This window comes from Macaca mulatta, chromosome 5 (assembly GCF_049350105.2).
Source record: "Macaca mulatta isolate MMU2019108-1 chromosome 5, T2T-MMU8v2.0, whole genome shotgun sequence".
Lineage (NCBI taxonomy): Eukaryota > Metazoa > Chordata > Mammalia > Primates > Cercopithecidae > Macaca > Macaca mulatta.
The window spans coordinates 193,687,701-193,700,709 of NC_133410.1; the positions used below are offsets into that span (position 1 = coordinate 193,687,701).

At 36.9% G+C, this 13,009-nt stretch overlaps 1 protein-coding gene across 6 annotated transcripts in view; it reads left to right on the plus strand.

Annotated features, from left to right (window-relative positions):
- Window positions 1-13,009, plus strand: part of SNX25 (sorting nexin 25) — a 146,322-nt gene that overhangs the window by 36,524 nt on the left and 96,789 nt on the right. For all 6 annotated transcript variants that reach the window (XR_013417426.1, XR_013417427.1, XM_015139609.3 and 3 more), the window contains exons 2-3: window positions 234-318; window positions 11,734-11,950. Coding sequence is in view for 4 of the 6 variants with exons in the window: in XM_015139609.3 (XP_014995095.3) it covers window positions 234-318; window positions 11,734-11,950 (302 nt within the window). In the remaining 2 variants the exon portion in view is untranslated. The remainder of the gene's footprint in view (window positions 1-233; window positions 319-11,733; window positions 11,951-13,009) is intronic.

The window sequence follows — 13,009 nt, forward strand, 5'->3', positions numbered from 1 at the left end:
TCCTATACAGTCACTGTACTGTTTTGATATCTGGTAGGGAAAATCCTTCCTTAATTTTTTTTTCCAAAAAATTTTAACCTTAAGCATTTATTTACTTTTGTGGAAAAACTTCTATTATTCGTTAAGCCTTATCTTAATGCTTGTTTAGATGGCATTTCATACCTTTGATTTTGTTTTTATATGTGATTTATTCATTCAGTAATCTGCTTTGTATTTTTTTCTTTTCGTTTCAGAGTCCTGTGTATGGAAGCTGGCATGAATCAGCTCAGTCTAGAAGGGTAGTAATTTCTCATAATATGGATAAAGCTCTGAAAGAAGGTAAGGATTAAATGAGAGTATGTAATTACCATGTAAAGCAATTCATTATGTTCTAAAAGGAAAATAATAATCTCCAAATTTATTCTTCTTGTCTGCATGTAGCATTAGGAATTTTTTCTTCATGAGTTTATATTTGGTGACTAAATACATCCATGTTTTGTCTGCATGTAAGGGATTTACATATTTGTTGAGTAGGAATTTACAGATCATATGAAACTAGCCAGCCAGGTAGAGCTAGTTCCATCATATGAAGCACAAATCTCTTCTCTCTTTTCTAAAATGGGTTTTAGGAATTTTTTTTTTCTTCTAGTTATAACCTAGAGAAAGCATTTTGGGGATAGACAGACTCAAGCTCACTCACAGACAAACCAGTTAAACCCAACTAAGTGATAGTAGTCTTTCAGAGGAATGAACATGCAATGAAGCTTGTATTGAAGGCAGAAGCGGGGTAGTGGAAGGTAAAATATGGCTATGTCTGAAAGTGGGAATAAATAAGTGTGCTTTTAAATATTAAAATTTTAAAAGATAATATATTTTGAGGATCAAATTAAGGTTTAAGAAAGATTTTAAATATCAAATTTCTAAAAGCAGTGACAGTTTTAGTTAACTTTCAGAAAACAAGCCATGAGTTTTTCAGGTGAATACATGATGTTAGACATGACGTTAAGAGAACTGAATAAGTGATAGGTACATACATAAGTTTTACTCATCATAGTTCACAAAAATCACCATATCAAAATCTGAAAATGAGAGTACTATATCAGTACAGAAACAGTTTGAAATTGTGTGGATTCATATAATTTTAGACCTTTGGGGACATAATTAAATTTTTAAAAATATTTCTATTAGTAGTTAAAGTACAATGACATATAAAACTTACTGGATTTAAAGTTTAGCTATTATTCATAATCTCATAATCACGATTTTAGAGTATAAGATTGGCTGGGTGTGGTGGCTCATGCCTGTAATCCTAGCATTTTGGGAGATTGAGGTGGGTGAATTGCTTGAGCCCAGGAGTCCAGCCTGGTAACATGGTGAAACTCAGTCTCTACAAAAAATATAAATATTAACTAGGAATGTTGGCACATGCCTGCAGTCCTAGCTACTTGGAAGGCTGAAGTGGGAGGACTGCTTGAGCCCAAAAGGCAGAGATTTGCAGTGAGCCTGGATTGTACCACTGCACTCCAGTCTGGGTAACACAATGAGACCCCATCTCAAAAAAAATGTGCAGGATTTATTCTTAATTGCTTTTATTGAGGTAAAATTTACATACTTTGAAATGTACAAATCTTAATTATACAATTCAGTAATTTTCATAAATGTGCATAACTGTATAACCACCTCATTCAAAATAGAGTACATTTCCATCATTCTAGAAAATTTGCCTCATGCTCCCCTTTGATCAACACCGACCCTTCTTGGTATCACTTCGTTTTGCTTCTTCTAAAAGTTTATGGAAATGGAACCATACAGTGTGTATTCTTTTATGCCTGGCTTCTTTCACTCAGCATAATGTTTTCGAGATTCATCCATATTGTGTGTATCAGTTTATTCTTTGTTACTTTTGGGTGGGTGGTATTCCATTACACTGATCCAGCTATCACAATATGTTTATCCTTTCTCCTGTTGGACATTTGGGTTATTTCTAAGTTTTGGAAAGTTAGTCAATAGTTGCTATCAACAAGTATTTCAGCGGACATATATTTTTATTTCTCTTGGATAAATATCTAGCAGTAGAATTGCTGAGCCATACGATAGTTGTATGTTTAACTTTATAATAAATTACCAAACAGTATTCCAAAATGGTTGTATCTTTTTAGACTCTCACCAACAATTTATGAGAGTTCCGGTTGTTTCATATTACCACCAACATTTGCTGTTGTTTTGTTCCTCTTTTAGCCATTCTGATGGGTGTATCTTACTGTGGCCTTAAATTATGTATCCGTACTGACTATGATATTAAACACCTTTTCATGTGTTATTGACAATTTTCAGATTTTTATTTGTGATGTGTCTATTCGAGTCTTTCTTTTTTAAACTTAAATTTATTTATAGTTTTTAAAATACCTGGATTCATGTCTTTTGTTAGATACAGATAGAGAGAATTTATCTCCTAGTTTGTAAATTGCCTTTTGTTTTCTTAATGCTATCTTTGAGTGGATGTTTTCAATTTTGATAAAGTCCAATTTACCAGTCTTTTCTTCCTGTCTGTTCTTTAGATAGATAGGATGATGATGATTTTTTTTTCAAGTTCACCAGTTGTTTTTTCTGTCTCATCTCCAATCTGTAGTTAAGTACATCCAGTGAAATTTTTATTGCACACTTTGTGCTTTTCATGTCTAGAATTTCCATTTGGTTCTTTTTTCTTGTTGTTGTTTCTGTAATTTTTGCTTCTCTGCTGAGATTCTCTCATCTGTCAATTATTATGACATTTTTATTTTTACTTTCTTGAACATATTTTGTAGTAGCTGCCTTAAAGTTCTTTTATGCTAATTCCAACATCCAGGCTATCTTGATGTTGGTTTCTGTTAATGGCTTTTTCTCTTGACTAGATGTCACTTTTTGGGGGTTTCTTCTGATGTCTAGTTGTTTTTTATTGTATACTGGACAATGTGGATGCTGCTTTTTAGACATTCTAGATTCTGTTATCTTCCTCTGAAGAGTTTTTTAGTATACAGTTTAATTAATGGTTGATCACCTTGAAGATACTTGGTTTTTTATACATTTTCTTAGGATGGGTGTGTTTGGATTTTGTCCTTAATCTAAAGTGAATCCCTCAGTCTGGGGACATAGACTTAACTCCTGTGGTTCATGGCCTGTCCACAATTGCAATGAAAAGCCCAACACCATTAGTGGAATTCTAGCTCCAAACTCTGTCTCCCCGGTGGACAGTAGCTGGAGTATCTGCTCAGGTCTTTGAGTCTTCCAGCTGTTGCTTTCCACTGGTCTCCTGTCGTCTTACCCCTATACATGTGTAGTTCACAGTTGACAATTTTACGTGTGTAGTTCACAGTTGACAATTATACATGTGTAGTTCACAGTTGGCAATGAGTTTGAGAATCTGTACTTAGATTTCATGGCGTTTATTTCTTGGCTTTATTTTCAGCAGACCTGGCAACTCTTAAATCTGTTTCCTGATATATTTAAAAAAAAAAAAAAAAAAAAAGACCTTCTCTTCCAGTTTACTGCCTGTACCTCTAAGACTGCTGTTGCCTGTAGGGAAAAGCTGTGTGTAAACATGGATCTTACCTAGTACCATTCCTTTCTTTCAATAATAGATTCCCTTCTAATTGCTAAGTTTGGTTGCTCTCAGTGCTTTTATATACAGATGGTTCCTGATTTATGATAGTTCAGATTATGATTTTTTTACTTTTGTGGGGTGGGATGGGGGTGTTATTAGGATGCAACTCCATCATAAGGTGAGGAACATCTGTAGTTTTTTAATATTTTTTCCAGATTTCCAAATTATTTTCTATAGGAAGGTTAGTCTGATATAAGCTATTCTACCACCCCTGGAATTAGAACTCTGCCCTTAATATTAAAAAGATTTTTAATTGTGTTAAAATAGACATAAAACTTATCATTATAACCATTTTAAGTATATAGTTCAATAATGTGTTTTGTGTGTGTGTGTGTGTGTGTGTGTGTGTGTGTGTGTGTGTGTGTGTGATGGAGTCTTGCTCTGTTGCCCAGGCTGAAGTGCAGTGGCATGATCTCGGCTCACTGCAACCTCCGCCTCCTGGGTTCAAGCAATTCTTGCGCCTCAGCCTCCCAAGTAGCTGACATTATAGGCACACACCACCATGCCCAGCTAATTTTTGTATTTTTAGTAGAGATGGTGTTTCACCATGTTGGTTAGGCTGGTCTCGAACTCCTGACCTCAAGTGATCTGCCTGCCTTAGCCTCCCAAAGGGTTGGGATCATAGGCGTGAGCCACCGCGCCTGGCCTTAGTTCAGTAGTGTTAAGTACATCCACATTATCATGCAACCAATCTCTAGAACTGTTTTCATCTTGCAAAACTGAAACTCTTTACTTGTTAAGTGACAACCCCTTTCTCTTCCTCCAGCCCCGGTAACCACTGTTCTACTTTTTGTCCCTGAGAGTTTGGCTACTCTAAGTATCTTACCTAAGTGGAATCATATAGTATTTGTCTTTTTGCGTTTGGCTTGTTTTACTTGATGTCCTCAAGTTTCATCCGTGTTGTAGCATGTGACAGGATTTCCTTCTGTTTTCAGGCTGAATGATATTCCATTGCATGTGTGTGTGTGTGTGTATGTGTATGTGTGTGTGTGTATATGTGTGCCACATTTTGTTTATCCATTCACTCATCAGTGGATGCTTGGGTTGCTGTCCACCTTTTGGCTATTGTAAATGATGCTGCTATGAACATGAGTGTCTCTTTAATTTTTGAAGACTTAGAAATTTATCTGTATTTAGACGTGACCTTTATTTTAGACCAGTTTGTTTCAGAAGTACTTGTGGGGAAAGAAAAAAGACAGGATAAGGGTTGAGGCTTAGTTGGCAAAAACATTATCCTCAAGCTAATTTGTATTCATTGGTTTCTTCTGAAAGGAAAATGTTTTCCAAAACCTTTGGGTAAGCGTTTTAGTTTATTATACTTCGCCATTTGTTTTTAAACCACATTCTTAATGTTCAAATTTTTTTTTTTACCTGTCCTTCGCTTTAAAGCGGTTTTCAGAGAAAAGCTGCGAAGTTGCGCATTATATAATCTTAACAGAAGGAGAGCTAGTAGCTGCTAGAAAGTTAGTTATTGGGAGTAAAATTCATGCATTTGGCAGTAGTTATTCAACAGCAACAACAAACAAAACTAGAATCACCTTCCAAGAAAAATTTGACCAGTTAATTTTATGGAGAATTATAATCTAGAAATGTATGTTGAGAAGGCTAAGAGGTTTCATCAGCATGTAGAAAATCTTTAGTGGTTATAATTTGTATCTCGGGAGTGGTTTGATTTACATTTCTAAACCCGACACCAATATATTTAATTGGAATTCAGAATGTTATTAACTAGCTATAATAGATTTAATATTAATCAAATTGAGGGTCTCGTACATTTGCAAAACATTAAATAATATACTTGTTAAGGCTGAAGTAATTTGAGTTCAGTTATATTAAATGCTTATGAAATATTTATCTAAAAATCTCCTCCTTGGAAGCTAATTTAAACTAGAGAACATTATGGTACTATTTTATGTATCTATTTTATTGTTTTTAGAGTGTGTAATTTAAAAACATTTAAAGAGTTAAGTACCATATAAGGCATGTATGTGTGTCTGCAGGTATACATGTTCTACATGTTTGTGAGTAGATATTTTTATGACTAAATTTGTGCTTGTGTTGTAGCTCAGTATGTTAGGATTTAAGTCTTTACGGATTGAATTACAAAGAAGAAAGAAGTAATAGTCAAAAATGCAGAGCAAAATAATATACTCCAGGTTTCTATGGAACCATAAGAAATACTAAAGCTACAAATGCTGTAAGTTAAATGGCACACTTGAGGAAAGTGATCGAAGCATATGACTGCTCTGTTTTGCTAGCCAGTTTAAAATGTAAAACTATATTTTAGGGGTTCAGATCTAATATGAATGAACTCTTGAGAAGTCAGAACAGTTACCCCTCTGTACCAGATAACTTCAGAAATTTCTCCAAAAGCTACATTTATCAGAAAACTGACAGAAAATAGAAAAAAAAAGACTTCTAAAAATCTTTTTGACTTACTATTAAATCTCAACAGCTCTATTGCCTAATTTGCACTAGCCTACCTTGAACTATCTCTAGTGTGGACCAGATAATTTAATTGTATAATTATTGAGTATATGTTATTTGTTCAGTGGTGTGTTGAATGTTAAATTGAAAGTTCTTGAATTGAAAATATAATTCTTCATGAGATTGTATCTTTTTCAAGACCTTGGGGATGCTGACCTCAGACTGTCTTATGAAAGACACTGTCTGCCACACAAAATACTCTGAAAAACAAAAATCCAAACGCCACATATAAAAAAACCCACTGTCTGAATATCTTAGAATTAAAGGCCATTACCCTCATTTTTTGCAATTAATGTTACAGACTTTTTTTTTTTTTTTGGAGACCAAGTCTCACTCTGTTGCCCAGGCTGGAGTGCAGTGGCATGATCTCAGCTCACTGTAACCTCCGCCTCCCGGGTTCAAGTGATTCTCATGCCTCAGCCTCCCAAGTAGCTTGGGACTACAGGGATGAGCTACCAAGCTCGGCTAACTTTTGTATTTTTAGTAGAGACGGGGTTTCACCATGTTGGCCAGGCTGGTCTTGAACTCCTGACCTCAGGTGATCCACCCGCCTTGGCCTCCCAAAGTACTGGGATTACAGGTGTGAGCCACCGTGCCCAGCCCACATATACATTTCAAGGTGAGTACATTTCAGCTAGTTTTGATTGGCTCTTAATGCTTTTCTGAGTTTCAGTGGTAAATATGCCTATAGTAATTGTTATACACAGGATCATAACTTGAAAACAATCATGACAGCAGAAGATACTGCAAGGTCATTGTCAAAGTATAACAGAAGTTTTATGGAGAACAGAACTTGTGTATAGAACTTTTAACAGCTTTGGAACAGGTCCTGGATAAGGCAAACCTTATGTGGTAGTCTTTTTTCCAAGGCCCGCTGTATGGCTGTTCCAGATGTCTGGCTGTCTCGGAGTTAGATGGTGGCACGGAGGAAGCAGGGCTCGCGTGACTTCTCCCACCCTTTAGAAAGCTCAACTCATCAAGTTCTAGTTCGTGCTCTTCTCCCAGTGACATGAAATATGTGTACTTTTTTTTTGTTGGATAAGTAAATAGCTCTATCAATCACATAAACTAATAACCCCAAATCTTTCCAGAAGATGACTTTCCATTGCATTTTAAAACTTTACAAACCATAAAAGACCATCTAAATGAACAATAGAATTGTTGTTGTTTATCATTGTCATTGTCAGACAAGTTTCTGGTTGAATGAGGACTGTCTCTTTGTTCTAAGAGACCCAGGCCGTGGACTTTTATGACCCATGGGGCTCTACCTCATGGGCAGGACATGTATCTCTGAATTGTATTTCTGAATTGCTCAGGGGAAAAGGCAAGGGTAGAAAAAATGGCCCTCTTGAAGCTCTCTTTGTTATACTGTTTACTTAGCTCATTCCTTTTCTGAAAATTTGTGGGTAGCAATTACCTAACATCCTGTTGTCTAGACTAATGTGGGAGCCTTTTAACTTGTGTCCTCATCTATAGTTTTTCTCTACTTTGTTTTCCTAAATCCTGTTTTCAGTTTAACCTAACTAAAACTAAAGTTTCCATCATGTTACGTCATTCTTTATAATCTCCAGTGGCCTCCTTTTTACCAACTCATTTCTTTGAGAGCAGTTCTAAAACTAGATATACTTGAATGACAGTAGCACCTGAATTTGTGTTGGGTGTTATCCTGGCTTTAGAAGGAAGATTTTTTTGCCTGGCAGTGGGATAAGTGTTCTTTCATTTCTCATTGTGATTAATTATATTGTTTCTGTGTATTTCTTTTTTATTTCTTTAGTTGGCATCTTGATGTTGAATGTTTATTTCTTAATAAAAGCCATGAAATAATTTTATGGTTATGAATTTCTCTGTCTCCTTAAATTGACCCGTAGGGTATGTTTCATTTTGTTCATATGTGTACTTGTGTAAATTAGTTTATATGGTTATATAATTTATATTTAGAATCATGGCTTTGTTTTCTTCTTCTTCTTTTTTTTTTTTTTTTTTTGAGACAGTCTCGCTTTGTCACCCAGGCTGGAGTGCAGTGGCGCAGTCTTGGCTCACTGCAACCTACGCCTCCCAGGTTCAAGTGATTCTCCCGGCTCGGCCTGTGGAGTACCTGGGATTACGGGCGCCCACCAGCATGCACGGCTAATTTTTGTATTTTTAGTAGACAGAGTTTCACCACGTTGGCCAAGCTGGTCTGGAACTCCTGACCTCAGGTGATCTGCCTGCCTCAGCCTTCCAAAGTGCTGGGATTACAGATGTGAGCCACCGTGCCAAGCCTGTACTTTTTATATTTAAGTTATGTATAGTTCTATGATACTTAGTTTGAAGAGAAGTATCGTTGCTGGGATTACAAGCCTGAGCCACTGCGCCTGGCCTCGCCTGTTGGTTCTTTGTGTCTTGTACAGCAGTTTTACAAAGCACAGCCTTTTACATATATTTTTTCATGTGAATGTGTTTTAAACAAACTGGATATCCAGTGGACGAGGATGCTATTTTAGGTTTTGCCTGTCTTTTACTCATGCAGCTATCTTGTTCACCTCTGTGCAGGACTACAGTGTGCTGAGTAGAAAGAGTGACTGGCAGGTAGGAGACTTGGCTTTGCCACCTCTTTGAGCAAGTTACTTCACTTCTTTGAGCCTCAATTTCCTGAAGGGATGAAACTCACTCCCTGTGTAGGAACCGTGGTCTATGTGTTTGTTACCAATAAATGAGATGATAGGATGAACCCATTCCTGTTTTTGCAGTTTCATCTGGGTCAGAAACCATTTCCGCTGTTTTTCCTTAATGGAATCATACGATTTAGGGATGAGATGTAGCTACCTTTTGCAAAATCTAGAAAACATAACAGCCATATATTCAAATTAATATCTGAAAAATGAGCAGAAAATGACTAAGAGTTTCAGATGCCTTGTTTTCTGGTTTTGCTTTTGTTTTACCTTCCCTTTTGTGTCCAGTGCTTAGTGATACGGATATTGATTCCACCTTACATACTAGAAGCCCTCTATAAATTGTATTTGCTGAGTAGTAAAAGATCGAGGTAGTATCTTTTTTTCTGTCTTTGGCAATTAATTGTTCTCAGCTGGAAGGCACAGTTATCTTATCCCTACAACTTAATCACTCTGAAAATTTATCTAAACCTTTGCATCATTGTTTGTGAACAAAAATCTTAATGCTGTGGCATATTTTTGAGTTATGGGATTTAAAATGCTGTTTTATAAATTATTATAAAGCTGAATTGCAGAATACTGGAAATGTGAAAAAACCTTGAATGTACTTCCATGGTTGATATTCAGCCATGAAAAAAGCCATCATAGAATATTAATACAAAAATTGTGCTTCCTTTGACCTGTAGGCACTTGCAAATATGTGATTCCGTTGTGATTCAGTTTTCTAAGAAAAATGACTCCCTCTCCCCACCATACAATCCCTCCCCCAGAAAGCTCACCTAAATTTCTTTCTTTTTTCTTTCTTTGAGTCAGGGTTTTGCTCGCTCACCCGGGCTGGAATGTAGTGGTGCTGTCTTGACTCACTGCAGCCTCCACCTCCCAGGCTCAAATGATCCTCCCGCCTCAGCCCCAAGTAGCTGGGAATATAGGCATGCGCCACCATATCCGGCTAATTTTTGTATTTTTTGTAGAGATGGGGTTTTGCCATGTTGCCCAGGCTGGTCTCAAGCTCCCGGGCTCAAGTGTTCCTCCCACCTTGGGCTTCCAAAGTTCTGGGATTACAGCCGTGAGCCACTGCTCCCAGCCAATTTATTATTCTTAAGCTTCTAAATTGGCGTGTAGTGGCCAAGATGCATAAAATGAACCCCAAATTCTAAGCTAAAAACTTGTTTGACAATTATAGGTTAGTTGTTCATAGGGAATTGTGAAGTAGATCTGGTTCACGTAGGATTCCCGGGGATAAAGTAGCGTGCAGACAAGCAAAGAAAAGCAGGAGGATAAATTATTTATCTGAAATGATGTATAGTCACATCTGTAATTAAGCCCAATCAAATAGAGTTTGAAAAGTTAAAAAAAAAAAACTCTGAGAAACAAGTGATAAAAAATGACCTCGGTACCCTTGAGGTGGAGCAGGATTGTGTAGCTAAATGTTTTTCTCTCTTGGGGCCCTGTGGGGAGTCACCACCAAGCCCACCAATATTTTATTTTTGAAAAGACGTAGCTTCTTGCAGACATCACGCTGGCTTCAGCTTCTTTCTATATAGGCTTTAGAAATAGTGCTGTCCAACACAGTAGAGCACCCCAAATGTGGCTGGTTCAAATTGAGATTGCTGAAAGAATAAAATATATACCAGCTTACAGAGCTTAGTATGAAAAAAAGCAAAGTATTTTATTTTAAAAAAGGTTTTAAATATTGATTACATGTTGAAATAATATTGTGAATATATTTTGTTAAATGAATATATTTTGTTAAATGAATATATTATTAAAGTGAATTTTACCTGTTTCTTTATACTTTTTTATTGTTTATCTTATTTTTTATGAGCTTCTTGTTATCTTTTTACTTTTTTAATGTGTCTTCTAGAAAACTTAAAACTTACATATGTGGCTCTCATATTCATATTAGATAGCACTGGTCTATGGCTAGGCTTTCCTAATTCCGAAGCACAGAATTAAGAACATAGACACTAGAAATCTTCCAAAGAAGGCGATTGGCCACAGAGGCTGAGCCTAGTGTGATATCCAAGACTGGTTTATGGGATTCTTCCTATGTTAGTTGAGGTCTTGTTACAAGACAGAAAGCACAATGTAATTGAACAGGGAGAGTTAAATATAAAGAATTATTAATGTACAACATGGGATTAAGTACTAAGGAGTAAAGAGACACCAAAGAATATAGCAAGAGCAGATATTGGGAGCAGCCATTCTCACTAGGGCTGAGGCAGAGCACCTTAGGACAGAATAAATTTGGAAGAAGTTTCCTTCTTTACCTTAGAATTGAGATCCAGGCCTTGGAGAAGGCACAACCTTGGCCCACTTGATGGTGAAGAAGGTTGAGCAGATACCACAGGCGAGGGGGAGTCACCCATAGGATGCCAGCAGAATTCTTTCGGAAACTCCCCTGTGGATGGCACTGGAACTCGCTATTGGGGTAAACACCCTCGGGTACCATGCCTGCTGCTAAATGTGGCAGGAACAGAGAAGAACACACAGGAACTGGGGAGAGCAGCCCCTTCCTCCTCCAGTTGCCCTCCAGCATGTGCTACTGATAGACTTAACGTTATGCCAGTGGGCAAAGAAACTGACGGTGTTTGCAGGGCCCAGCTCCAGTATCATAGAGCGGGACAAAAAGGCTGAATTCGGAGTGGAGAGGCAATAGATTGATAATGGGTGCACTTCATAAGTGTATTGCTCTGATTTTTTAATAAATTTAGGTAGTTTGGCACCAAGATAGAATATTTTAAAATAGGGCTCTGTAGGAAAATTTAGGACATGGTCACCATACCTAAACATTCTAGTTAGATGAGAATCTTTCGTTTTAAAAGACTTAGGAATTCTCATGAGTTCTGTTTTCTCCTCTCTTTAATTTTAAACAGTGAATATTAAATAGTTAGGTGGCCAGTTTCCAGTAGAAATGCGGTCTTGGTGTTTGCTTCTTTCATTTGTTTTACTCATTGCTTTGTTTATTCCTGGTAGTGTTCGACTACAGTTATAGAGATTACATTCTGTCCTGGTATGGAAACCTCAGCAGAGATGAGGGACAACTTTACCATCTGCTCTTGGAAGACTTTTGGGAAATTGCCAGACAGCTGCACCACAGACTGAGTCACGTGGATGTGGTTAAAGTTGTCTGCAATGATGTTGTGAGGACTTTACTCACTCATTTCTGTGACCTGAAAGCTGCTAATGCCAGGTAACTGTTATAAGCAACTTACCCCCTTTTTTTGCATTACATTTTTTTTTTAATTGAGTAAGGGGTCAAAGTCAAGATAAAACTCTAAAATATTCTGCCTATTGCTGGCACTTGCTTGAAAATGTAGATTTATTAAGGGGGAATAATTATTGTGTTCTGATAGAGTAGTTTTGTTTTTCACTTTCTGCTGGAAAACCACTTATAAATACAATTAATTCTATAAATAAACAGTAAAATGAATTTTACTGAGCCAGCACTGTGATGATCTTATAGTATTATGAGTACCTAGACATAAAAAATTTAAATATAGTGTTTTCTAGCATGAGCAGAGTGAATGAGTTTACAGTATTTAGACAAATTTAAATATGGTTCATGTTTCTTTTTGTGAGTCCTGTGTTGAACTCTGTTGCATCACGATATCCTGAAAACTGATTTTCAAAGGTACTTAATATTGGAGCTTCTGGGCTTTAACTAGAGAAATTTCATTATGAAAGTAGCTAATATTTAGGCTTATTAGCCCTTTGTATTGTTACATAACAGTTGTACATATTGGAGCTTGTAGGCTTTAATTAGAGAAATTTCATTATGAAAGTAGCTAATATTTAGGCTTGTTAGGCCTTTGTATTGTTATGTACCTAACAATTGTTCATAAAAAGCTGTCCAACTGAAATGAGTAGCCTTCTGCCTGTGTGGATATGGACACTGTTGGAACAGGAATGAGAATAGTTAATGTGGCCTATTCTCGCCTTCAGGGAAGAGGTAAAGTATTTAGATGACGTCACCCTTCTGCCCTGTGATGCTGTTCCTGTAGGCGACCTTGCTGCCGAATGCGGCTGTGCAGCAGGTCTCCATTCCAGCTGTCTTGCCCCTTCCTGTGACTCTTCTTCCTTCCCTCAGATTTATGAGGCCAAAATCCACAGAGCCGTGACATGCCCACTGTTTTCCAGCCTGCCGCCCCTGTGTTTTGCGAACTTTTTTTAAAAACTATGACCCACTGTGAGAAATTCACTTGATATTATGACCCAGTTTCATAAAACAGTACTTTTATTACCTCTAATA